General features: G+C 43.6%; 1 protein-coding gene and 1 long non-coding RNA gene across 6 annotated transcripts; one reads left to right on the top strand and one right to left on the bottom strand.

Annotated features, from left to right (window-relative positions):
* The first annotated feature begins 9 nt into the window (after positions 1-9).
* Positions 10-12602, top strand: LOC123507200. 2 transcript variants are annotated; one of them, XM_045259898.1, is made up of 4 exons: positions 10-167; positions 1141-1269; positions 11680-11794; positions 12188-12602. In XM_045259898.1, exons 1-4 carry the CDS (start codon positions 24-26, stop codon positions 12256-12258), a joined length of 459 nt encoding a protein of 152 aa, XP_045115833.1. In that variant the 5' UTR covers positions 10-23; the 3' UTR covers positions 12259-12602. The 2 variants fall into 2 exon arrangements, with proteins under 2 accessions (XP_045115833.1, XP_045115834.1); XM_045259899.1 differs by lacking the exon at positions 11680-11794.
* LOC123507201 lies at positions 11348-25668 on the bottom strand. 4 transcript variants are annotated; one of them, XR_006675619.1, is made up of 5 exons: positions 25531-25668; positions 24787-24937; positions 14624-14830; positions 13578-13916; positions 11348-11797 (listed from the first exon to the last, which is right to left on the bottom strand). It is a non-coding gene; the product is annotated as an uncharacterized LOC123507201 (long non-coding RNA). The 4 variants fall into 4 exon arrangements; XR_006675618.1 differs by having other exon boundaries at positions 12948-13916; XR_006675617.1 differs by lacking the exon at positions 11348-11797 and adding an exon at positions 12561-13125.
* Positions 25669-26053: the final 385 nt, after the last annotated feature.

Below are 26053 nucleotides of genomic sequence, written 5' to 3' on the forward strand. Positions count from 1 at the left end.
CAAAGCAAAAATGATTCGTGAGTATGATTCGCGATTCACGGCGGTTCAGTTTGGGTCTCGAGTTGTGGAAGAATACTACCGCACTGGCTGCCTTCACGACAAGCTGCCTCTCCACGTCCCTCTCCTCTGCCTCTTTGTTACCGACCATTCATTCCAGCCCCTGCAAGGTATTGTGTAGAGGTGGTAGTGGGGTGAGGGTTAGGTGTGGTGAGTGTGTTTGGGGGGGGGCGATATAATGTGGACGCTGTTTTGGGTAACTAACAGATGACACGGAAGGAGAGAGCGGCGGAGCACTTGCCAGCAACAATGGTTCTCAATCCCGTGAATGGTGTTTGAAGGGATAAACCCTTGTGGAACCTCACCAGCTGCCTGTGTCAGTCAATCAGGAACATGAGGAAGCAGCTGCAAGAAAACCACAACAGGGATTTGGAACACGTTAGAGAGAGAGAGAGAGAGAGAAATATATTGTATGTTTGTGTTAGTTTCCTTGATTGAATGAAAGTGGCCGTGTTATGTCATTCAGTCATATCATTGCAACTCTCTCTCTCTCTCTCTCTCTCTCTCTCTCTCTCTCTCTCTCTACACACTCGTTATCTATTTATTCATGCCTCATAATTTCAAAACTAGATGTATTCATCTTTTATGTATATATTCTTCCCCATCCTTTTAATCATAACATGCTATTTGTTTGTCAATATATGTATGTATGTATTGTAGGATGAATTATTTATAATGATCTATTTTCTCATCTACGTACTTTACTATGTAAATACCTTTCTTAGCACCCCTCTTTTTCCTGCTGCTGCTGCTGTTTATCTACCTATCTATCTGTCTTTTCACCAATGTTTAAATCTACTGTTTCATCTTTCTTATCCTACTTCTCATCATATCTATCTTTTTTTTTTTATTTGCCTTATCCCGTCAATTAGTCTCCTAACCTTTATTCCCTTTCTAATCCTCGATCTTCTTCCTAATCTATCTTTCTAATCTTCTTTGGCCTTCTCACTTTTTACCATATATACACATCTGTTTATCTATGTACTTAACCACTTAATTACATATGTTCTTCTCGCCCTTCTGCTAATCCTCATTTCTTTCACTAGAGCAAATTGGTTCATGAGTTTGATTCACGGTTCACAGCGGTTCAGTTTGGGAAACGGATTGTGTGAAGAATACTACCGCACTGGCTGCCTTCACGACAAGCTGCTTCTCGTTCGCGTCCCTCTCCTACCTCTCTGCTGCCCGACGAGCCATTTCAGCCGCTACAAGGTACTGTGTAGTGGTTGTGTTGGGGTGAGGGTTAGGTTTGATGTGTGTGTGTTAGGGGTGCGGGGTTATAGTGTGTTACTACTTGGTGACACGGAAGGTGAGAGCGGCGGATCACTTGGCAGTAGCAATGGCTCTCTCATTCCCATAGATCGTTTTTGTAGGGGCGCGCGCGCGTGCGTACACACACACACCGTAGGGTAACGTCTGGCTGTCTCGTCAGAGACTGCAGCAGATCAAACAAACAGTGAAACACACACACGCCCGGTAGCTCAGTGATTAGAGCGCTGGCTTCACAAGCCAGAGGACCGGGGTTCGATTCCCCGGCCGGGTGGAGATATTTGGGTGTGTCTCCTTTCACGTGTAGCCCTGTAGCCCCTGTTCACTCGATGTAAATCGAGTTGTTGTTACCTTGTTGTCCCGGTGTATGTTGTGTGCCTGGTCTCAGGCCTATCCGAAGATCGGAAATAATGAGCTCTGAGCTCGTTCCGTAGGGTAATGTCTGGCTGTCTCGTCAGAGACTGCAGCAGATCAAACAGTGAAACACACACACACACACCGCGTAGTGTAGTGGTTAAGGTACGTTTTACATGCAGCGATCGTTGCGATGATCGCCCAGCGATCATCGCGGACCACTAATTACATGTATTCCTATGGGGCTGTTTTGCAACGAGCGATCATCGCTACAGTCGCGCGGCTAGGGGGAATACATGTAATTAGTGGTCAGCGATGATCGCTAGGCGGTCATCGCAGAGCGATCATCGCAACGATCGCTGCATGCAAAACGTACCTTTAGCACGCTTGACTCACAATCGAGAGGGCCGGGTTCGAGTCCCGGAGCGGCGAGGCAAATGGGTAAGCCTCTTAATGTGTAGCCCCTGTTCACCTAGCAGTAAATAGATACGGGATGTAACTCGAGGGGTTGTGACCTCGCTTTCCCGGTGTGTTGTATGTTGTGGTCTCAGTCCTACCCGAAGATCGGTCTATGAGCTCGGAGCTCGCTCCGTAATGGGGAAGACTGGCTGGGTGACCAGTAGGTGACCGAGGTGAATTACACACTCTCTCTCTCTCTCTCTGTCTCGTCTCGTCTCGTGTGGTCTGGTCTGGTCTGGTCTCCTCGCTGTCTCTCGTGTTGTTGACCATGGACCGTCAACCCTACTGTGGTGACTGCCTGGCGCCACTTACGGTGCGGCCCCTGCTGGTCATGCCCTAGTTTGACTGATTTCAGACACCGCTACCTCTACCGGTGTCGCGGTAGAGAGAGCGGTGTCTATTATCTCTCAAAGGTCCTTGACCAGCATGTCTGTCCGCTGGCTATAACGTTTTTAAATATTTAGAAGAAGCTGGCCTTCTCCCCAAATTGTGAATTTTATTGCCTTTTGATATATGTATTTTTAATGTTTTTTTATTTTATTGTATTTCTGGTATTTTTAGTTACTTTTAATGGTATTGTTTTTAATTACTTTTAGTTAGTTTTTTCATAAACGTTATTGTTTTGATTCATGTATCATAGCGGCGCCTTATGACCTCCGCTGTTGCGGCGCCAAAATTAAAATCCATCAATCCATCCTCTCTTGTCTTGTCTCCTCTCGTCTCCTCTCTCTCGTCTTGTCTCCTCTCGTCTCCTCTCTCTCATCTTGTCTCCTCTCGTCTTGTCTCCTCTCGTCTCCTCTCTCTCGTCTTGTCTCGTCTCATATCCTCTCTCTAATCTTGTCTCGTCTCGTCTCGTGTCGTGTCCTCTCGTCTCGTCTCGTCTCCTCTCTCGTCTCGTCTCCCTCGTCTTGTCTCGTGCGCACCACACTTTGAAATAATGTATAAGCACTTTATAGCGTTATAATTGGTGCCTGCTTTAACAAGAAACACAAGAGGGCATGGCGAGGTGTACTGCTGGAAGATAATTACACTGAACTCTGCTTTATATAGTGCATCAATCACCACAACAAGATGGAGACAGTCTTTGTAACAGTTACACGCCACCACCTGACACTTCTAGTAAACACCCTTATCTCTCTCTCTCTCTCTCTCTCTCTCTCTCTCTCTCTCTCTCTCTCTCTCTCTCTCTCTCTCTTGTCAGACGTCAGTTTTCTCCGGAATACGTGGATCTGTGTGTCTTGAATCACTTCATTATATAGTGAGGGCGGCAGCAGCGGCGTATGTTTATTTATTTATTTTTTTTATTTTACGTAGGGAAGAGGGCCAGCCAAGGGCAAAAAAAAAAGAAAAAAATTAGAAAAAGGCCCACTTGAGCCCTGGCTCTCCAGAGTTCAAAAAGTGCCAAAACCGTCAGCCAGAATTAGGGGAGCAAATGCCTCGATACCTCCCTCTTAAAAGAAGACTTGGGAAGCCTGGGCGTGAGCTTGCATGGGCGGGACAGGTGTGGGCGGCAGTGGATGTGGAACTGTAGACGCCGCCCATAGCTGTGTGTGTGTGTGAGAGAGAGAGAGAGAGAGAGAGAGAGAGAGAGAGAGAGAGACCCCTCCTCTTCCTCCCCCATCCCCCCCTCCTCCTCCTCCTCCTCCTCCATACGACCACTGTCACTGATCACCGCTTTATTTCAATTCAGCCACCACCACCACCACCATCGTCTGTCTGTCTGTCTGTATTATGTTTGTCCGTGTGTGTGTGTGTGTGTGTGTGTGTGTGTGTGTGTGTGTGTGTGTGTGTGTGTGTGTCTGTCTGTCTGTCTGTCTGTCTGTCTCAGTGTGTGTGTGTGTGTGTGTGTGTGTGTGTGTGTGTGTGTGTGTGTAATAATAATAATATACGGTTTATTAATTTGGCAGTGCAACAAAACATTTACACTGAAAATGTACAGGGGGGGAACATTAAAACAATGAAATGCTTAACCTAACTATGGATCTAACTTAACTAAGAATTTACTTATTTATTTATGGCTCGCACCATAGTGGGCACCGCGCTAAGGTGGTACCGGTCAGTGCGCGGTGCTCTTAAGGGCGCCACGCGATTCTGGTGTCGGGTGGCGCGGGCAGGGGGAGGCACGTCTGGGGGTAGCAGGTGGCGGAGACGTGGATGATGCAGCAGTCCTTCCCCAAATTTTTCCAAGGCTTCCTGGTGTCTTGTGGCCAGCCTCGGCAGACTCAGGCAGGTCAGGGCGTCCTCGTAGGACCTGTAGGCTGGCCCAAGGATGACCCTGAACGCCCTCTTCTGAACTCTCTCCAGCTGTTGTCGTTGTGTGAGGTTCAGGGAGGAGGACCACGCTGGGGAGGCGTACATGAGCTTAGGGAGTATAAAGTTGAGGTACAGTCCCCTCAGCTCATCTGCCGGTGCACCCAGGGACCTGAGTCGGCGCAGCATATAGATCTTGTATGAGGCTGACCTGATGATGGTGTAAACATGCTGCTTCCATGATAACTGATCATCCTTGGGGAGGGGGGACTGCTGCTGCTGAGGTACAAATGTGTATCACCACGGTCTTGGTGTGGTTGATGGTCATTTTGTTGTCCTCCGTCCACGTCTGTAGTTGGTTAAGAGTGGACTGAAGTGCTGAGAAGTCTGGGTTGGTGTTGTTGACGGGTACGCCCACGGTGCAGTCGTCCACATACTTCCAGCGGTGGGGGTGTGGACGAGAGCATCGTTGATAAGGATGAGGAAGCACAGAGGACCCAACTTGGTCCCCTGAGGGACCCCACATGTGAGCTGTTGGAAAGAGGAGAGAGCCCTGATAACGAACGGCCTGACGCCTTCCCGTGAGGAAGTCTGCCAGCCACGCTATCAGGTAGGAGAGAGACCCAGAGTGATGGCTTTATTTATCACAACAGTGTGATCAACAAGATCAAAGGCCTTTCTGAAGTCCACAAAAGCAATAGCTAGAGAAGTGTTGCGTTTGTCCAGGTGGCTGTGGACGAATTCCAGGAAGCTGACAAGGTAGTGAGATGTGGAGGTGGATTTAATATTGCCAAATTGTTGTGTGTCAATAGAGTTACAAATTTTGTTATAGGCCCAGTCGAACACAAAATCTTCACAGATAAGGCTGGGTATAGGGGTGATGGCGACTGGTCTTAGATCATTCAGTGACTGTGGATTGGAAATTTTGGGGAGGGGGGTGACGTAAGATGTCTTCCAGTCATCGGGGCAGGAATGTTGAGAAAGGGAGGCGTTGATGATAGAGCAAAGGGTGTGGCAAGTTCTGGGGCAAATTCTCTGTAAATTTTGATGGGGAGGTCAGTGGGAGTGGTGGATCTGTTTAGTTTAAATTTAAGAAGCTTCCTGTAAACATCAACCTCCTGGACAGGGGGTGGAGGGGAGGAGGCAGGGAGGTAGGCTGGGAGAGTAGTAGAGTGAAGGGGAGGGAGTGTCTGACAGATCGCAGCGAAGTGACCGTTAATCTCTTCGGCCGCGTTGTCAGGTGAAAGGTGTGAAACACAGGGAAGAGAAGAGGCTTGTTTTTGTAAACCACACAAAGACTTAATCTTGTCGTACCACTGTCTGTTGTTAGTAAGCTTGAGATGGTGAATTTTGTCTGGGTAGTAGCTTGCCTTGGCTTTTTAATTTCCTGATAACTCTGTTCCTTAATCTCCTGTACTGGTCAGGGCTAGAGTGGAAAGCCCTGTCACGCTGACGAAGGAGTCGTTTGATGCAGGGCGTCATCCAAGGGGCATCAGATGGGTCCACTGTGATGTTCTTGGTGGGAAGTAGTGGTGGAAGGCTTCCGTTGTGGTGGTGAAGTAGTTCCGCCATTTTGTGTGGACGTCTTCCTCATCCAGTACCTCGGTCCACGGGTGATGTGTCAGCCACTGCCCAAATTCCTTCATGGCGGAGTCAGGCATGGGCCTGTGGGATCTGGTGACATTTGACTTGGGAACCGAGGTGGTGGAGGTGGGTGTCCACAGGATGAAGAGGTGGGTGCTGCGTCCCATGGGGGGGAGTGGCTTGGGAGGCGAGTACTGCTGGCTCAGGTCTATCATGATAAGGTCGAGGGTGGACTGGTGGTGGGTGGGGAAGTCCACGACCTGGGTGACGTGTACCTGGTACAGGATTTCACTGACATCCAAGCGGTTGAAGTCACCAGAGATTACCAGCTTGGCAGCAGGAAATCTCATCCGTAGAGCATCAGCAGCCTCGATGATGTGATCAGTGAGCAACCGTGCAGTGGCGGCCCGTGGAGGGTGGTAGACAACACACACAATGATGGAGGCTGTGTTGCGGGGGTAACCCTCACCCACAGGGCCTCCAATCCGGCGGGGACGTCGACGTGTAGGTGTGAGGGGCTGAGGTCAGAGCGGCAAAACAGGGCCACTCCTCCCCCCCCTGCGCTGATTCCTGAAGTGGTGGAACAGCTGGTAATCTTGAATCATACACACCTCAGGAGTTATCTGCCACGCCTCCGTGATCGCCACAGTTAGATCTCACTGACACTATCAACTCGTCCATCTTGTTCGCCAGTGATGTTACGTTGGAAAGGAGGAGAGAGGGAAGACTATACCACACGCGCGGAACTTCAAAGTGTTTGTATTCCTTCTCCTCAACCTTCCGCCCCTTCCTCACGGTACGTAGATGTGGTGTGTGTGTGTGTGTGTGTTCTCTCTCTCTCTCTCTCTCTCTCTCTCTCTCTCTCTCTCTCTCTCTCTCTCTCATTTAAACTTTACATAAGGTTTTAACTACATTGATACACATGGTATTACATACATATATACATACATGGTAATAAATTAAAGTGTATATAAATACCATCACTGTAGTCTTTAACCTAATGGCTTAAAGCAGTGGTTCCCAAACTGGGGTCCCCGGACCCCTGGGGGTCCCTGAGAAGGTCCTAGGGGGTCCGCTACTTCTCCCGCCAACCTTAGGAGAGAGGATAGAAGGTACCCGTTTTCTTTCACTTTAGCCAGGTGCCGGCGCAGCCGATCGCCACGCACACCGATGATAGCACCTCATTCAACCTGTGATATTTTGGTAACCATAGCATCTAGATGCTTCTGGTTTTGCATTGCAAAGAGGAAGAGTCGGTTGTGGACATAATATCATTTGTACTCACTCTTTATTGAATTTCCTAGTATAATCAGTATGTGAATACAAGCTATTTTGTGTGTTTCTCGCCAAACCTCCCGAGTTAGCGCAGTGAAAAGTCTTAAAGTCCCCGAGGTTTAAGGGTTAATTTGAATTTATTACGACGTAGTGTAATGCTCAAATATGTAGGAATGATTTAAGTCTAGAAAGGAAATTATAAGTAGTATTATTATCTTTAAGTAATCTTAAGTATGGAATTAATTATATAAAAATGACTCACTACTTGAATTGATCACAAATAACTTCCCTTTGTTTTCTTCTTCTCACTAACACTTAAACAAAACACTTAAGCACTTAAAATTCAGCGATTGCGCCATGTGTCGTCAGACTTTTTTGAAAATATTTCAAATGTTTATTTTAAGACTTTCTTCGTGTAGGAATATGCAAATAGTAAATTTACTGCATTGTAATCATATAATGGGTACCTTGGTATGGTAATAGTAATTTCTGATTGGCTGGGGGTCCTCGGATGGGACTTAAATATCTGGGGGGTCCTTAGCATGGTAAAGTTTGGGAACCTCTGGCTTAAAGTACCACTTTTCCTCGTGGCACTATTTCAAAAGCCTTAAGTGCACTATTTGTCTGTACACTAATTAGTTAATAGCACCATTGGTGTGGGGCATGTTCCTCACCACCTGTGAGCAGCAGTTTTCACCTCTCTCTCTCTCTCTCTCTCACTTTCTCTCTCTCTCTCTCACTTTCTCTCTCTCTCTCACTTTCTCTCTCTCTCTCACTTTCTCTCTCTCTCTCTCTCTCTCTCTCTCTCTCTCTCTCTCTCTCTCTCTCTCTCTCTCTCTCTCTCTCTCTCTCTCTCTCTCTCTCTCTCTCTCTCTCTCTCTCTCTCTCTCTCTCTCTCTCTCTCTCTCTCTCTCTCTCTCTCTCTCTCTCTCTCTCTCTCTCTCTCTCTCTCTCTCTCTCTCTCTCTCTCTCTCTCTCTCTCTCTCTCTCTCTCTCTCTCTCTCCTCTCTCACTTTCTCTCTCTCTCTCTCTCTCTCTCTCTCTCTCTCTCTCTCTCTCTCTCTCTCTCTCTCTCTCTCTCTCTCTCTCTCTCTCTCTCTCTCTCTCTCTCTCTCTCTCTCTCTCTCTCTCTCTCTCTCTCTCTCTCTCTCTCTCTCTCTCTCTCTCTCTCTCTCTCTCTCTCTCTCTCTCTCTCTCTCTCTCTCTCTCTCTCTCTCTCTCTCTCTCTCTCTCTCTCTCTCTCTCTCTCTCTCTCTCTCTCTCTCTCTCTCTCTCTCTCTCTCTCTCTCTCTCTCTCTCTCTCTCTCTCTCTCTCTCTCTCTCTCTCTCTCTCTCTCTCTCTCTCTCTCTCTCTCTCTCTCTCTCTCTCTCTCTCTCTCTCTCTCTCTCTCTCTCTCTCTCTCTCTCTCTCTCTCTCTCTCTCTCTCTCTCTCTCTCTCTCTCTCTCTCTCTCTCTCTCTCTCTCTCTCTCTCTCTCTCTCTCTCTCTCTCTCTCTCTCTCTAAACTTAAAGTTGCTGGTGGGCACTAGACAACTATTTTAAAAGTTTATGAGTGGCAGGTACCTGAGGTGGTAACCGCGCCAACTAGCATGATGCACTATATACTTTATATACATTATGTACAGGAGGAGCTGGACAGGAACGGCGTGGGGAGTGTGCCCCTCCAGGTGTTTGTAGCCACTTTCGCCTGGTGATTTGACATGTCTGTCACACCAGGCGTGGCCTCCGTGAAGCCGTCCCAGAGACGCGCTGCCCTGGCCTTGTAAGTCCTCAGATGCTGTGACGTGTGTGAACGTGGCACCGTCACACGTCTTCCGGCCGCTGCCTGTCGCGTCGCGCGTTGGGCGTGATGAGGCGGCAAGTACAGGCGGGTGAGGTGAGGAGTGTGGAGCACCTGTATCTTGTGGTAGACTGTCAGAGCTGCCACATCGCGACGGTGCTCCAGGGATGTCACACTGTCGGCGATCTCCTCATCGTCCCCCAGCAGTCGAAGAGCGCGCCTCTGCACCGCATCGAGTCGCCTGGTGTGGGTGACAGCACTGGACATCCACGTCAAGGCTCCGTATTCCATACAAGGGCGGATCTGTGCCTTGTACAGCGTCAGGATGCCTTGGGGATCCAGGCTGCTTGCCACCTTGCGGAGGGCTGACACACGCTGAGAGGTCTGGCGGGCCACAGACGCGAGGTGCTAGTCGTAGCGCAGCTCCCGGTCAATGGCCACACCCAGGATCTTGATATCGTCTTGGAGGGGCAGCTGGACACCCCCAAACCTTATTTGTCCCTCCACGGCCTGGGTAGCTGCGGGAGACCGGGAGACGACCATAGCGTGTGTTTTCTCAGGCGCGAAGTTGACCTGCCATAGCGCCCCCCACTCCTCTGCAGTTTTCAGCTGCCTGTTGACTGCAGCAACAGCGCGCCTACTGTCCTGGCGGCAGTAGGAGACGGCCACCGTGCAGTCATCAGCATAGGCTTTGACTGTGGGAAGCTGGCGAAGTAAGTCGTCTATATATATGTTCCACAGGACTGGCCCTAATACAGAGCCCTGTGGAACTGAGGCTTCTGAGGACCGTCCATTGATGACTACCCGTAGAGATCGACCATGGAGGTAGTCATCGAGAAGAGACAGCAGGCTCCCGGCTACGCCTTTGGCACGCAGCTTTGCCAGCAGGGCGGAGTGCCACACCCGATCATAGGCGCCCGCGATGTCAAGCGCCACCACGAGTGTGTCCCGGCCTTCTACGAGGGAGTCCTGCCACTCTTGTGAGAGGAGGAGAAGCAGATCTGAGGTGGATCGGCCCGGCCTGAACCCAAATTGGTGAGGCGAGAGGAGACCGTTGTCTGCAAGGTGTTTCTCTCTCTCTCTCTCTCTCTCTCTCTCTCTCTCTCTCTCTCTCTCTCTCTCTCTCTCTCTCTCTCTCTCTTTTATCACCTGTCACTGTCACTATCAGGCGGATGTGTCCGTAACCAGGCGTGGGCAGCACACTTCACCTGCTGGGTGGACATGCTGGAGACGTCCACTGCTGAGGTGAAGGCGTTCCACAACACCGCGGTGTCGTGGCAGAAGGCGCGCTGACACCTCACAGAATGGCACCTCGGCATCTCGAGGAGGGTGTCGGACACTACCGCTCTCGTAGTACGTTCACTCCTCCTCCAGGGTATCCGTAGAGCCGTGAGGTGAGGTATTTGCTGCACCTGGGCTTTGTGCAGCACAGTAAGGGCCCCAACACGCCTTCGGTGCTCCAAGCTGTCCAGCACTTTGATAGGGGCTTCTTGGTGAGGGTCTGGGTGCTGTCGCTGCTGTCTCTGCTGCAACTGATGCCGCTGTCGCTGTAGCTCAGCTAGGGCTGCTGTCCCAGGCCACCGGCATCGCGAAGGAGGCGCTCGGCACGCCGCTGCACCTTGTTCAGCAGGGAGAGGTGGGACTGGGCACTGCACATCCAGCTGAGGGGGCTGTACTCCATGATGGACCTCACCTGCTCTTTGTACAGCGTCATGAGGCCCTTGGCATCGAGTAGGTGCCTCACTCGACGTAGGAGTGTCACCCTCAGGGATGCCTTGCGTGCCACGCTCTCCAGGTGGCGGTCGAAGCTGAGTTTGGAGTCTACCTTCTCCCCCAGGATGTTGATGGAGTCCTTAATGGCAAGGGTGTTTTCTCCAAACTTCAGCGGCCTTCAAACCGCCTGACGTCCTCCCGTGAACGTGAGATGACCACGGCCTGGGTTTTTTTGGCAGCAAACTTGACTTGCCACTGAGAGGCTCTGAAGGAGGTCATTGAAATATACATTCCACAGGATGGGGCCCAGGATCGAGCCTTGTGGAACGGAGGCCTCCACTGAGTGTGTGGTTGACGTGCACCCGCCCAACACAACTCTCACTCTCTCTCTCTCTCTCTCTCGCTGAGAGTCTCTCACTGAGTCACTTTCTCTCTCACACTCTCTCTCCACTCACTTTCTCTCTCTCTCTCGTTATCTAAATATGTAGGATATTCAATTTATGAAAAAATAAATCATTTATAATAATTCTCTTTGTCTCGTTATCTATATATGTAGGATATTCAATTTATAATGAAAAAATAAATCACATTTATAATAATGATCTATCTTTTTATTTACGCACTTAATCTAAACATCAATTTTCTCCTTCGCTGCTTCTTTCTCCTCCTATCTATCTCTACTTATTAACTATATCTGCCTTTAATGCATACCACTAATTCCTCATCTTTCTCACCCTACTCATCATATGTCTATCTTTTTATGTGGCTTTATCCTAGTCTCCTAACCTTTATTCCCTTTCTAACCCTCTTCCTCCTAATCTATCTTTCTAATGTTCTAAGGCCTTCTCACTTTTCACTCATCTGTTTATCAGTGTACCTAACCACTTAATTATACATGTTCTACTCGTCATCCTGCCAATCCTCGTTTCTTTCACCAGAGCAACTTGGTTCGTGAGTTTGAGTCGCGGTTCAGTTTGGGTATCTGGTTGTGGAAGAATACTACCACACTGGCTGCCTTCTCAAGCTGCTTCTCTCCCGACCATCCATTCCAAGGTACTGTGTAGAGATAATGGATGGTAGTATCATTACACCACCATACCAAACTCTACCTTGACCTTTCAACACCCCCACCAAACCTTACTTTTACCCCACTACTACCATTAAGGTTTGGTGTGTGTGTTGGTGGGGGTGTTGAAAGTTCAAGGTAGAGTTTGGTATGGTGGTGTAATGATAATGGAATAATCATTACGAGAAGTTGGGATTACTAAGTGATGTGGTGGGTGTGATATTGTTGTTAAGGCGGCAGTAGCAGTAACTCTGATCCCTCTTGCTGCCACCACGAGAACGTAGTGTCGGTTAATTTATTATTTATTGACTATATATAATTCTATATTGACTAATTGGCTATATAATTCTTCTTTATATTGACTAATTCTTCTGCTCCAGACCTGGTTAAGTACGATGAGTCTTCCACTCCAGTCTGGGAAGGAAGCACCACTGCCTACATACAGGCCTGACCAGCACAACACGTTATGTACATATATATAATTCTATATTGACTAATTGGCTATATAATTCTTCTTTATATTGACTAATTCTTCTGCTCCAGACCTGGTTAAGTACGATGAGTCTTCCACTCCAGTCTGGGAAGGAAGCACCACTGCCTACATACAGGCCTGACCAGCACAACACGTTATGTACATATTACGCTATTTCCATAATGACTGGGTCGTTATGTACAGATTACGCTATTTTCATAATGACTGGAACCAAACAAAATAAAGTAATGCTACGTTGTCTTAGTCAATGAATATTTAACTCAATGGAACATTTATTATGTGAATAAATAAGTTTTCTGGTAGTTCCTTATCCTATAATAGACCAACCCCCCAAAAAATATACGAAGTTTAAGGCGAGTTTTGCACATAGGGGAATCCGTCCCTCCCCAAGCAGGGAGGTCATCACTTTACTCCTCACCCTCTCCCGTTAAAGGGTGGACGGGGCCTCTGTGCAAAACTCGCCTTAAACTTTTATATGTATGAAAGACAACTTGTATGCTTTGTTGACCAAATATTAACTCATATCACAGACAACCATAAACATTGCTAAAACAAATTACAAACTACATATGTATTTCACATCAATATAGTCATACATTGATTTATTGAGGAATACATACAAATCTTAATATAGAGCACTGCAATACATTATTACAATTGAAGATGGGTGGCTGTTCATGTGGCTTACAAGACACATCAGGTAGGAGCAACACATCCACCACTTGACATTTGTTGCCGTCAGGCCCTGCGGCGAGGCGAGGCAAGGTGACGAACACTAACTAGCTTTGCAGACACGATGTTGGCTTGCTGGCTAGCAAACCAACTCTGCATCAAAATGACACGTCTTTACTAACGATTTTCTGAAGACAAGTAGTAGTACACCAGGTATTTAATATATGCTAATTCGCTCACATGGGACTAAATCATCTTAACCTTTTCCTCCCTCTCATTCTATATAGTTAATCCTCAGGTAGCACTTTATCAACTTTATCTAAGTTACGGGAAACTAGTGTAGGACCAGTAGCTTGGTGAGAATTAGAAGCGCTAAGCAGGTCTGGGTTATCTACATTTAAGGCCTCCATGAGGGAAGCCTGTTGATAATTTATTTTTTCTTTTTTATCCTTACCACCCTTTGACTTGGCTATGGCTCTGAGACCTTACTTGGACAACCATAGGATGAAGCAGGGAGACGGCAAAATAAACTCAAAAAGTTTCCATTGAAGGACCTGAACAACATGTCTCATCAGTACGCCGACAGGTTTTGCTGGGTCACTTACCATTAAATATGAGTCTTCCTGGCCTTCATAAGCCGCTGCAAGACTTCCGGCAAGCACCAAAGCCTACACCAGCACACAAAAGGCAATCATGGCTCGTGTCACTGTCTTGTTGTTAAAAGTCCACAGGTTAAATAAGGCAACTGTACACGGATGCTTTTCAAACGCCACACCTTCCTACTTGACGTCTGCTCACTCTGACAGCGGCGGCGGCGGCGCTAGCAGGCAGCAGCTGCAGCACACAGTCGGCCGGTCGGGCCCCACGTCTCCCTTTCCCTCCTAGGCCAGTGACTACACGCGCTGACCGAGGCTGGACAACTCGCAATGCAACCACTTACTAAACTATACACGAAGTCAAAATGAGAGAAATAAGAAAATCACTTAGCTTGTTAGGCTAGGCTAGGTTACGATAGCAATAAAACAAAGAAATAAGAAATAAAAGAAAATGCCACCCAAAAAAAAAAAAAACTCATTGAAACTTCGAAACAGACTACTGACAACACAGCCTTAGATGATGACACACTCAACTCGCTCATATTACCACATTCCCGCTATACACCTCCACTCTCACGCCACTCACGTATACTTTGGTCATCCGAGAGTAACTGTAGTACCCTAAAATTTATATCTCTAACTACCTAGAGAACTGAGAAAATAGAAGAAATTTGGGAACTTTTACCTGGTGCCTCTCTCTCTCTCTCTCTCTCTCTCTCTCTCTCTCTCTCTCTCTCTCTCTCTCTCTCTCTCTCTCTCAGTGGTCACGCGGATTAAGGCGCCGCATTCTGCCACGATGGTGGTAGATTGCGGGGCATCGATTCGAATCCCACTAATGACATCTAGCAGCTATATGGCCTTTGTTGCCTAGGAGCAGGACAAAGGGGCTCCTTGTGATGACTTAATTTGAGGATCATTTAATCCTTTAAATCTCTCTCCTGACTCAACTAGAGTATTAAAATTAAATTCACTAGCAAATACTAAAGTTTTCTACGCATAACTTAACTAAATAACATGAATACATAAATAACATGACTACAAATATAAACACTCACTTGTAAATACCACATAGGAAATCACACACACCCGCTCATCAGCTCCTCTTCCTCTTCCGACTCATCACTACTCCTTGCCCTCTTCTCTCTCTTGCGACCCTTCACTTTTCCTCGCCCTCCTCGTCGTCGTCCACTTCCTCCTCTTGCGACACTTAACTTTTAATGCTCTTCATCTTCCTCTTCGCTGTGCTTCCCCTCTGCACAAGACTAAGGTGTAAAAAAAAAAAAAAAAAAAGTGAAAGTTTGTACTACCGTTACGAAATAAATATAAAAATTGCTTCCAAAATATTATAATATTTATGATGCTGTTAATTGTTGCTTATCGCAGAATTGACGCGAGAACAAAAGTTACTACTGTCTGGGTTCTGACGCCTAGCAGATATTATTTAGAAAACCACTCCACCGCCACTGCCTTCATTTCTACTGTCCTCTTACTCCTCTCCTACACCTCCAATCAACACTATAAATAACGTAGTAGTAACGATAAGAACGGCATCAACGACAACTATAAAGACAGCAATGACAGTCCCCGCTACCCTCCCACTTCGTGCACACACACACACACACATACTATATAGAAAAACAAAACTCAGAAAAACAAAGTTGCAGAGATATTATATATATATATATATATATATATATATATATATATATATATATATATATATATATATATATATATATAAAAAAAAAAATAGAGATGAGGAGGAAAGGAACTGGTGGCAGAAGCAACAGAAAAAAATAATGAAAGGTCAGAGGAGGAGAAGGCGGCATTTTTGGAGAATTATAGGAGACAGGATAAGGAAATGGTATATAAAAGAGAAGGAAGAAAAAAAAAATGGAGCAAGTTTAACTAAAAATGATAAGAACAAGAGATTAAAAATGATGTATACAAACATAGATGGGATTTTATCTAGTAAATTAGAATTAAGAGATTACATAAAGAAAGAAGAACCAGATATTGTATGCCTGGTGGAAACAAAGTTAAATGAGGCAATAAAAATAGACATAGATAAAAGGTATAATATATGGAGGAGAGACAGAGTGGGTAAAGGAGGAGGAGGAGTCATGATGATGTTAAGGAAGGAGATAGTGGTAAATCAAGTGGAGTTTGGGAAGGAAAATCAGAAATACTGTATGTTAAGATACATATTAATAAAAAGGAGTTAACAATCATTGGAACATATGTGCCACCAAAACAAACTCATGGACTAACCAAGAATATAGAGACATGATAGATGACACAATAAGGAGTCTTACAAGAATCATTAAGGAAAGGAGAAAAGTGATATTGGTAGGAGATTTCAACTGTAAGGAGGTAGACTGGGAAAATTATGAAAGTGGTATGGGGGAAGATGCCTGGGAGATAGATTCCTGAACCTAATGATAGATAATTTGATGGTCCAAAGAGTAAAGGAAAACACAAGATTCAGAGGAAACGATGAGCCGGCAAGATTAGACCTAGTTTTTACAAGGGATATACCAATTAACGATGATATAAGATACAAGTGCCCATTGGGAAAGAGTGACCATGTAATATTAGAAATGGATATAGAAGAAGGAAAGGAAGATAGAGATGAATCATACAAAGGAGACCGATTAAATTACAGAAAGGCTGATATTGAGAATCTCAAGAACTATTTTAAAACGTAAACTGGGAGGAGATGGAAAACTCATTAACGGTTCAAGAGAAATATAACTTATTTTTGGAAATATACAAAACTGGGGTCAGGAATATGTCCCGAAATATAGACCTAAAGAAGAAGGAAAGAAAGATTGGTTTAATGCAAGATGTGCTAGGGCAAAGGAGAAACGAGATGGAGCATGGAAAAGGTGGAGAAGAAACAGAAATCCAGAAAATAAGGAAAACTTCAAAACAGCAAGAAATGAATATGCTAAGGTGAGAAAGGAAGAAGAAAGGAACTATGAAAAGGACATTGTCGAAAAATGTAAGGAACAACCAAAATTGTTCTACAGATTCATAAATGGAAAAATAAGACAAAAAGAAACAATAGAAAGGTTAAAAGGAGAGAACGGAATGGTGGAAGACCCAAAAGTATGGCAGAACTGTTAAATAGTAAATTTCATGAGGTCTTTACTAAGGAATCCAAATTTGAAAGACCACAGGGTAATAGAGAGACTGTCTATATGAAAGAGATTAAAGTAACCAAGCTTGAAATAAAAAAGTTGATGACGGAACTAGATGAGGAAAAGGCAATGGGACCGGATGAAGTCTCAGGCAGAATACTGAAAGAATGTAGGGAAGAACTAGCAAGTCCAATATACAACATCATAAAATGCTCAATAGAAAATGGAACAGTGCCAGTGGAGTGGAAAAGAGCTGAGGTGGTTCCCATATATAAGAGCGGAAGGAAGGAAGAACCTTTAAATTACAGACCGGTATCACTAACTATAGTGTAATATGCAAGATGTGTGAAAAAGTAATAAAGAAGCAATGGATTGAGTTTTTTGAAGACAACAAAATATTATCAAATTAGCCAATTTGGTTTTAGAAAAGGTCGGTCATGTGTAACAAATTTATTGAGTTTCTACTCTAGAATAGTTGATAAAGTACAAGAGAGAGAGGGATGGATTGACTGTATTTAGATTTAAAAAAAAAAAAAAGGCGTTTGATAAAGTGCCACACGAAAAACTACTATGGAAGTTAGAGGAGAAGGGTGGCTTAAAAGGAAGCACATTGAGATGGATGAAGAATTACTTAAGGGGGAGAGAAATAAGGACGATAGTTAAAGATATGAAGTCCAAGTGGAGAACAGTAGACAGCGGAGTGCCACAGGGGTCAGTATTGGCGCCAATACTTTTCTCGTATATATAAATGACATGCCAGAGGGAGTGAACAGCTACATAAATCTGTTTGCGGACGATGCGAAACTGTGCAGAGTCATTAAACAAAAAGAGGATTGTGAAATACTACAGGAAGACTTAAACAAGATCTGGAAATGGAGCAAAAAATGGGAGATGGAATTCAATGTGGACAAAAGCCATGTCATGGAAATGGGAAAAAGTGAAAGACGACCAGTGGGAATCTATAAGATGGGAGATGGAGTAGAACTAGAAAAAGTAAAAAAGGAAAAGGACTTGGGAGTGACAATGGAAGAAAATAATCAACCGGTAAGCCATATTGATAGAATTTTCAGAGACGTATAATTTGCTAAGGAATATTGGATTAGCATTTCACTATATGGACAAAGAAATGATGAAGAAATTGATAAGTACTAAAATAAGACCTAGATTGGAATATGCAGGAGTTGTGTGGACTCCCCATAAAAGAAACACATAAGAAAATTAGAGAGACTACAAAAATGGCTACAAGAATGGTTCCAGAATTTAAAGGGATGACATATGAGGAGAGACTAAAGGCTATGGATCTACCAACCTTGGAACAGAGAAGAGAGAGAGGATCTGATACAAGTTTATAAATTGATTAACGGAATGGATGAAGTGGATAATGAGAAACTGATCCTGAGAGAAGAATATGACTTTAGAAGCACAAGATCGCATAGTAAGAAACTAAGGAAGGGAAGATGTCTGAGAGATGTTAAAAATTTAGTTTCCCGCAAAGATGTGTTGAGACTTGGAACAGTTTGAGTGAGGAAATGGTGTCAGCAAAGAGTGTACATAGTTTTAAAGAAAAATTGGATAAGTGTAGATATGGAGACGGGACCACACGAGCATAAAGCCCAGGCCCTGTAAAACTACAACTAAGTAAATACAACTAGGTAAATACACACACACACACACACACACACACACACACACACACACACACACACACACACACACACACACACACACAACTGCCGGTTATCGTTCCACACCTCAGCCCCGTAGTATGTTTTATTACACCTGGGAACGATGCTAAGACCATAAATATTAACAAGTAAACAGTGGAGGGCAGGAGGGTGTCGCTTTGATGACGTTGCTCATACATAAACACTTTTCACACCTTTACTTTATTACCACCGGTGAAAGTTAATCCCTTGTCCTCAAAAAAAAAAAAAATCACTACGTTTACCCACATCCGCCAATGTGTCATTTTGAGGTGGTAAAACATTAACAGAGAAGATGGCGGTTAGCCTCACCCTCCACTAGTCCGCTGGTTCCAAGACTTTTCTATCTTTTCCTAACAAAATTATTGTGTCTGTACGAGTATTATGCTTTTAAGGTTTCTATATATATGCCATTACTTTTGAAAAGTTTGCCGTGCCTCTGTTCAGTAGTGGTGGGCAGGAACCGTAAACTCAAGTATTCAAAGAATCGGTTCCTACGGCGGGCGGAACCGTCGGAACCGGTTCCAGAACCGATTCCTCGTGGAATCGGTAGAGCGCGGCTGGTGAATACCGAATTCCAGAGCCTTGGAACCGGTTCCGGAATCGTTTCCTCGGGGAAATCAGTAGAGCACGGCTAGTGAATACCAGAGTCTGAATCCCCAGCGCATTGCTTGCTGGTTACCAGGGAAGGGTGTAGTGTCCCAGGATTCATCTAGATTTGGCAGGGATGATTTTAGAATACAAAGTACTGACTCCCGGTCCTAAGAGACTTGTAATCTGTGATGGATTCTGAATAACAGTGGATGTAAATGGATGCACGGTTCAGCTAATGATATACTCTATCTCACACAGGATTCGTTTAATAATATACATGCTTGAGCTGTCCTATTTCGCTTCGATCCCATTGCCTTAGGAGATTTGAATGTGATAAATAATTTTTCTAATACGCAAATTTAGATATCTCGATATATACACCTTTAACACAATGTTCTAGAAAAATCCTTGGTGCCTGGAAAAAAAATTACGTTGTGATTCGATAGAAAAAGTTATTGTATAATCAGCAAATAATGAATTGTGTGTGTGTAGGCAAATTATGTTTATCTAATCATGAGAATGACGGTCCCGGGCCCCTCTCTCAGTTCGACAGGCTTGGCTCTTTTTTTTTCTTTTTGTCATCACCCTAACATGGGTATTAGGTAATTTTTCATTTGCTTATTTATTCTTTTAAGGTTTAAACTTTCTTGGATTTCAATAAACAATTATATTTTTATTTGTTTATTTTATTCATTTTTATTTTGTTTATTTTTAAATATGATCATCATATGCACACTCAGGTTCTCATACACGTTTCATTCACACAGGGATCCTACTCCTATCTCATAACTATTGTCCTTTGTCAGGGCATGGAAGAAGGAGGGATAACTCACAAGCACTCAGGGTGGTTCCGTAGCATCACTACGTATTGCACATATACATGAAGAGGGAAAACATTCACATCACATCACGCAAGACTGAAATCATACACACTTTCATAGTTCTATTTACATACATAGTATTGTTGAAATATTTACAGTGTAAAATAAATATATACACATAAATCACAACTTTGGTTAAATCGGTCTCATTCAGGTATATCATCAGTCTATCGATAGAAATAGAGAATGAGAGAAATCAAATAGTCTGCCTTTTAAGTACCTCGTTTCTTGTCCCGCGGGAGCTGCCAACACTCGCTGTACAACTAGATACAATTTGATATATACCGCTTTGACAAAATTAACCAAAGCTGGACACGATAACGAAGAGAAAGATGTCACAATAACCAATAAATAATTATGTGATATTTTTACAAGTATAGTATCTCATTGATAGATTTAGTAATAGATAGTTATCATTGACATTCATACTATTACACATACGTAGTGCTTTCACAGACATACCTTCTGCTACTGGTTAAAACGGCAGTAGTAGTCTTGTGGTGGCGGTGGTGGTAACAGTGGTGGTGGTGGGCTATACTGACCCATACACACCCACACACAGCCATAGACTCAAAAACACTCTTATATACCGAAAACACTCGTAAACACTCAAAACACCCCCACATACATCCAGAACATGTCTACACACACACACACACACACACACACACACACACACACACACACACACACACACACACACACGTGAAGTGGTGTTGCTATATTACCGACAGTTTTCAAGCAGCACCAAGCACCAATTAAACACCAGCAAGTGGCAAGAGAAGCAGTGCAAGCCTTCGCCACAATCCTCTACACTGCCTTACCTTCATCAATTAAAGGTATTTGTAAGGCCATTCACATATTTTTAGGTTTCCTTTACATTTGAGCGTGAAAGCAGTACGTAAATATCAAATGGTGATAGGTATAACGATCATTAACAAATAATATTTGCTTCCTTCACTTACTCTAAGCCAAACTAGTGTCAGAATGAAGCCACCAGTCTACCATTTCATATCCCACAGTCGAAAGTTCCATATATGGCTAATTTGGGCTTGTGAGATGATGAAAAGACAACATATAGAGGTCAGCCACCGCTGTTCCCGGTGTTGCTTCCGGGCCGCCTTCCCCCGCGGTTCACCAACCATAACCCTCCTCCCGGTAGCCTGCGGGGTCAAATACTTTTTTTCAAATATTTCCTAATGGTAATATTACGCTTCCATGTTTTTTTTTTTTTATTATTTCTATAAATGTTTCATTGTGTTTGATGTATTTTTCACACCTGTATTGGGTAAATATGTAGCGTTTAGTGGTGTTTTATGGCGTATGTTAAAGGCTTTTTAACGGTCAAAATTTTCAATTTTCCGTTTTTTTTTTTTTATTTGAAGCTACAAGTGAGCCTTTATGGTATCAAAGAATCGTCTATGCTCTTTTAAGTGTGAAATCGATCTACTGAGAGAAAATCGTGGACTTTGAAATGGTGTTTGGTGCTGTTGAACACGTCTTATTTTTCTTTATTTTATTTGCTCATGTTTCTGCTTCTCGGTCTAACTCGCTATAGAATGCCTTAAAAGATACCTCAGACTCTGTGAAATGTGGTAAAATACTCGCCAAGTGAAAATGGTTTGACGTCCCAGGATGTTTTAGGAAAGTTATTGTTGAAAATGTTTATACTTTTAACGTAATTAATTCAGACATTTTTTAAAAACTAGTTGAATTGGAGATATTTTGATATTTTGAAAATTTTTTAAAATATTTATCATGTCAAAATGTCATGCATTTGGCCGTCGCTTCGTTTTTTTTCTAAAATTCAATTTTGAAATCAAATAATTTACGTAATTTAGCTGAGTAACCCCCGTTCCCGTTCTCTCTGATGACCACAAGCCAGGTGGTGGATCATCATAGCCCCGGGCTGGCGCCTCTTTTCCAACACCCCAGTTCAACATTTTGTCTAATATCTAGTGATTTCTACGTGTTTTCGTGTGTTTCTAGGTTCAAGTGTGTAGATATTGGTAGCAGGAGGAGGAAAAAACGAGAAATAAAGGAGGATAAGGAAGGAAGGAAGGAGAAAGGGAGGAGGAAGAGGAGCAGCAGCCAAATTACAATACTTAAGTCACCGTCCATTTCCTCAATATTTTGAGTCTAACATCTAGAGTTTTGATGTTTCTAGGCTTAGGCGTCCAAATGGAAGCAATAGAAGGAAGACGAAGGAGAAACAATGGAGGAGGATGAAGAAGAAATGAGAAAGAGAAGCAGAATAGGGGACGGAGCTAAGGTGTAATATTTACGTATGTGTCCCTTTTAATCTTAACTTTCTTTATAATCCATATTGCTGGTTTTGAGATATATTTCGGGTGTTTCAAGTGTGTTCAGTAGTGTTACAGGTTGCTATGAGCATGTTTTTCGTGCATTTTGTGTGTTTTAGGCCTTTTAGGTATATTTTACCTACCATGAGTATGTGGATTGAGATGTGTTTCAGTATTTGCATGTTTTGTGTGTTGGGAAAATTTTGAGGGGTTGTGTGGTGTTTTGAGCGTTTTTTGGGTTAATTTTGAGTGTTTTAAGCTGTGTGGAGTCTTTTGGATGCATGTGGATGTGATTTGGGTATGTATTGGAGGTTTCTAATGAGTTTTAATTTTTTTTTATGGGTTGCATGGTTTTTTGAGTGTGGTAGGGGATGATATTGAATGTTGTAAGTGGTTTGGGTGTGTGGGGGTGATTTTGGTTTATACTAGGTGTTTCTAGTGAGTTTTAGGCGTGTCTTGGTGCATTTTGAGGTGTTGCATGGTGTTTTGAGTGTGTTTTATGTTAGTTTTGAGTTTTAAATGGTTTGGGTGGGTGTGGAGGTGATCTTGGCGTATAGTGGTGTTTCTAGATAGTGTTGTGTGTTTTGGTGCCTTTTGAGGTGTTGCTTGGTTTTATGAGTGAGTTTTGGGTTAGTTTTGAGTGTTGGAAGTATTTTTTATGTGTATTTGGGTGATTCGGGGTGCTTTGGCATATACTAGGTGTCTAGTGAGTTTTAGATGTATTTCAGGACATTTTGAGGTGTTCGAGTGGTGTTTTGAGTGAGGAGGAGGAGGAGGATGGAATAATGAAAGAGGAAGGAGAGACAATTGGAAGAAGTAAGAGGAATACTAATTAAGTCATACCAACATTGAACGGTAGACGTATGTATGTATGTATGTATGTATGTATGTATGTATGTATGTATGTATGTATGTATGTATGTATGTATGTATGTATGTATGTATGTATGTATGTATACATACATACATGTATGCATGTATGTATGTGTGTATGTATGTATGTATGTGTGTGTGTGTGTGTGTGTGTGTGTGTGTGTGTGTGTATGTATGTATGTATGTACTATACGTCCATCATTACATTTACGAGCTTCCTTTTGTTATGGCGACTTTCTATTAGTTATTCAGTAAAAGTTAAGAAAAAGACTAATATATTTAGCCATCGCATATAGTACGATGAATAGTTTTATCATAATACTCCTGCTTGTCTTCCGCTATCGCTAACACTATTGCCGCTAGTGAAAGCCACACGCCCAACACCACTCTCACTGCACCCTCTCCCCTCTCCCGGGCTCACCTCTCACACCCACCAACGCTGATAAAACACTCAAAACACAACCAAATGAATTAAAAACATACAAGAGAAGATATCTTGCTCCTTCCAACGAAAAATACTCTCTCTCTCTCTCTCTTTCCTGGATAAGAACACGTCTCATTCTCACTCGCTTTCCCTGTACCTTCTAGTCCCACCTCTCCCTTACAACTACTGACTGAATAAAAAAGAAAAATGCTTCATATAATAGAGAATAGTAGTAGACAATATGGGAATCTGTCTAGAAGCTGATTTCTGGAGAGAGAGAGAGAGAGAGAGAGAGAGAGAGAGAGAGAGAGAGAGAGAGAGAGAGAGAGAGAGAGAGAGAGAGAGAGAGAGAGAGAGAGAGAGAGAGAGAGAGAGAGAGAGAGAGAGAGAGAGAGAGAGAGAGAGAGAGAGAGAGAGAGAGAGAGAGAGAGAGAGAGAGAGAGAGAGAGAGAGAGAGAGAGAGAGAGAGAGAGAGAGAGAGAGAGAGAGAGAGAGAGAGAGAGAGAGAGAGAGAGAGAGAGAGAGAGAGAGAGAGAGAGAGAGAGAGAGAGAGAGAGAGAGAGAGAGAGAGAGAGAGAGAGAGAGAGAGAGAGAGAGAGAGAGAGAGAGAGAGAGAGAGAGAGAGAGAGAGAGAGAGAGAGAGAGAGAGAGAGAGAGAGAGAGAGAGAGAGAGAGAGAGAGAGAGAGAGAAATGTGAGAGAGAGAGAGAGAGAGAGAGAGAGAGAGAGAGAGAGAGAGAGAGAGAGAGAGAGAGAGAGAGAGAGAGAGAGAGAGAGAGAGAGAGAGACTATTACTTTGTTAGGCTACGTTTGGTTATATATATATATATATATATATATATATATATATATATATATATATATATATATATATATATATATACACACACACAAGAAATTGTAAAAAAAAAAAAAAAAAAAACGAAAAAACACTGGTTTCGAAAGTTCGAAACACCCTACTGACAACACACCCTTAGATGACAACACTCAACGTTACTTACTACATTCCCGCAATGTACACTACCTACACACGTAATTTTGATAATCTGAGAGCAACTGCAGTACCTTCAAATATCCCTAAATGCCCTTAGAACTGAGAAAATAGAAAAAATACGGGGACTTACCTGGTTCTCTCTCTCTCTCTCTCTCTCTCTCTCTCTCTCTCAACGAAAGTATCAAAATTGAACTCCCTCGCAAATACTAATAATGAAATTCTCTAGGCATAACTACATAGCATGAATAGATAAATAAATATTGACTAAAGAATTCAGATGAACTCGCTTGTAAATACCACACACCTGTCCATTAGCAGCAGCTCTTATTCCTCTTGCGACTCTTCACGACTCCTCGTCCTCGTCTTCGGCTCATCGCCCTCTTCCTCCTCTTGCGATTCTTCACGTTTCATCATCTTCCCCTTCCTCTTCTGTGCTTCCCTCTTGCCAGACAAGACTAAGAAAGCAAATATATTAGTAAAAAAAAAGTGAAAGTATATACAGTTAGGAACTATATAGCGTTTAGCGGTGTTTTATAACAAGTATGAGCTGCCTATATAAACAGTCAAAACTTTCATTTCTACATTAAGATTTTTTTTTTCTATTTCATGCTATAACTGTGCCTTTGAGTTATCAGTAAATCTTACCAATAGCACCTGTAAGCATCTTTAAAATCACCCCCCCCCCTTCACCTCAGTAAGCTTGGGGGCACGTGGGGAATCTTTTTTTTTGGGGGGGCGGAAGGAGACAAATTTAAAAAACTTGCGCCCCAAAAAATCTATAGACCCCCTTAGCCTAACCCCCCGGACTCCCCCTCTCGACTAGCAGCCCCTCACAGACCCCTACCCTGTTTACTAACCAGACCCTAAACAAACTCTAACCTAAGCTAAATTTAATCTATATACAAAATGTAGCTGCTCACCAATAACAGCACGTAAGCTCACCACTGCCGCTCCCTCCTAACAGGCAAACAGGACGCTACGTGCTACACCCCTTAAACACACACACACACACACACACACACACATGGTAGTATCTGATATTACTCACAATTTGGGAAGCAAAACCAACTCGTGATGCACACACAGTCGAACTCTTGCGTTTTCCGGTGTAGCGATGATAGAACTTAGAAAAAAAAAAAAAAAAAACACTCGCAGTCCGAGCAGTACGTGTTCAGTGAAAAGTAACTTACCAACTGGTAGAAGCTGCCGTGTGGCGTTTCACCTTCTCACAAGAAACAAATGCAATACTATAAGTAACTCTTAGCATGGCGGGCTCTCATTGGACGTCCTACTGACGAAGGTCTGTGATTGGTTTTGCCCTGATACGTCATTCAACTAACTACCAGCATGGCGGACTCTCACTGGATGCCCGTGACACGTGATCTATAGACACCACAAACTCCAGAGGACCCACAATGCCATGCTAATGTACACTAAAACAAAGTTAAATATAACAAGGCATAAACATGTCAAACTAAATTAAAAGTAATTATTATTGTAACTGTCAATTAATCCACTTGTATATACAAAAAGTTTTAGTAGAAGGAAGACTGATCGAGAAGAGATAACGT

The sequence above is a fragment of the Portunus trituberculatus genome, chromosome 21, assembly GCF_017591435.1.
Source record: "Portunus trituberculatus isolate SZX2019 chromosome 21, ASM1759143v1, whole genome shotgun sequence".
NCBI classification, from domain to species: domain Eukaryota; kingdom Metazoa; phylum Arthropoda; class Malacostraca; order Decapoda; family Portunidae; genus Portunus; species Portunus trituberculatus.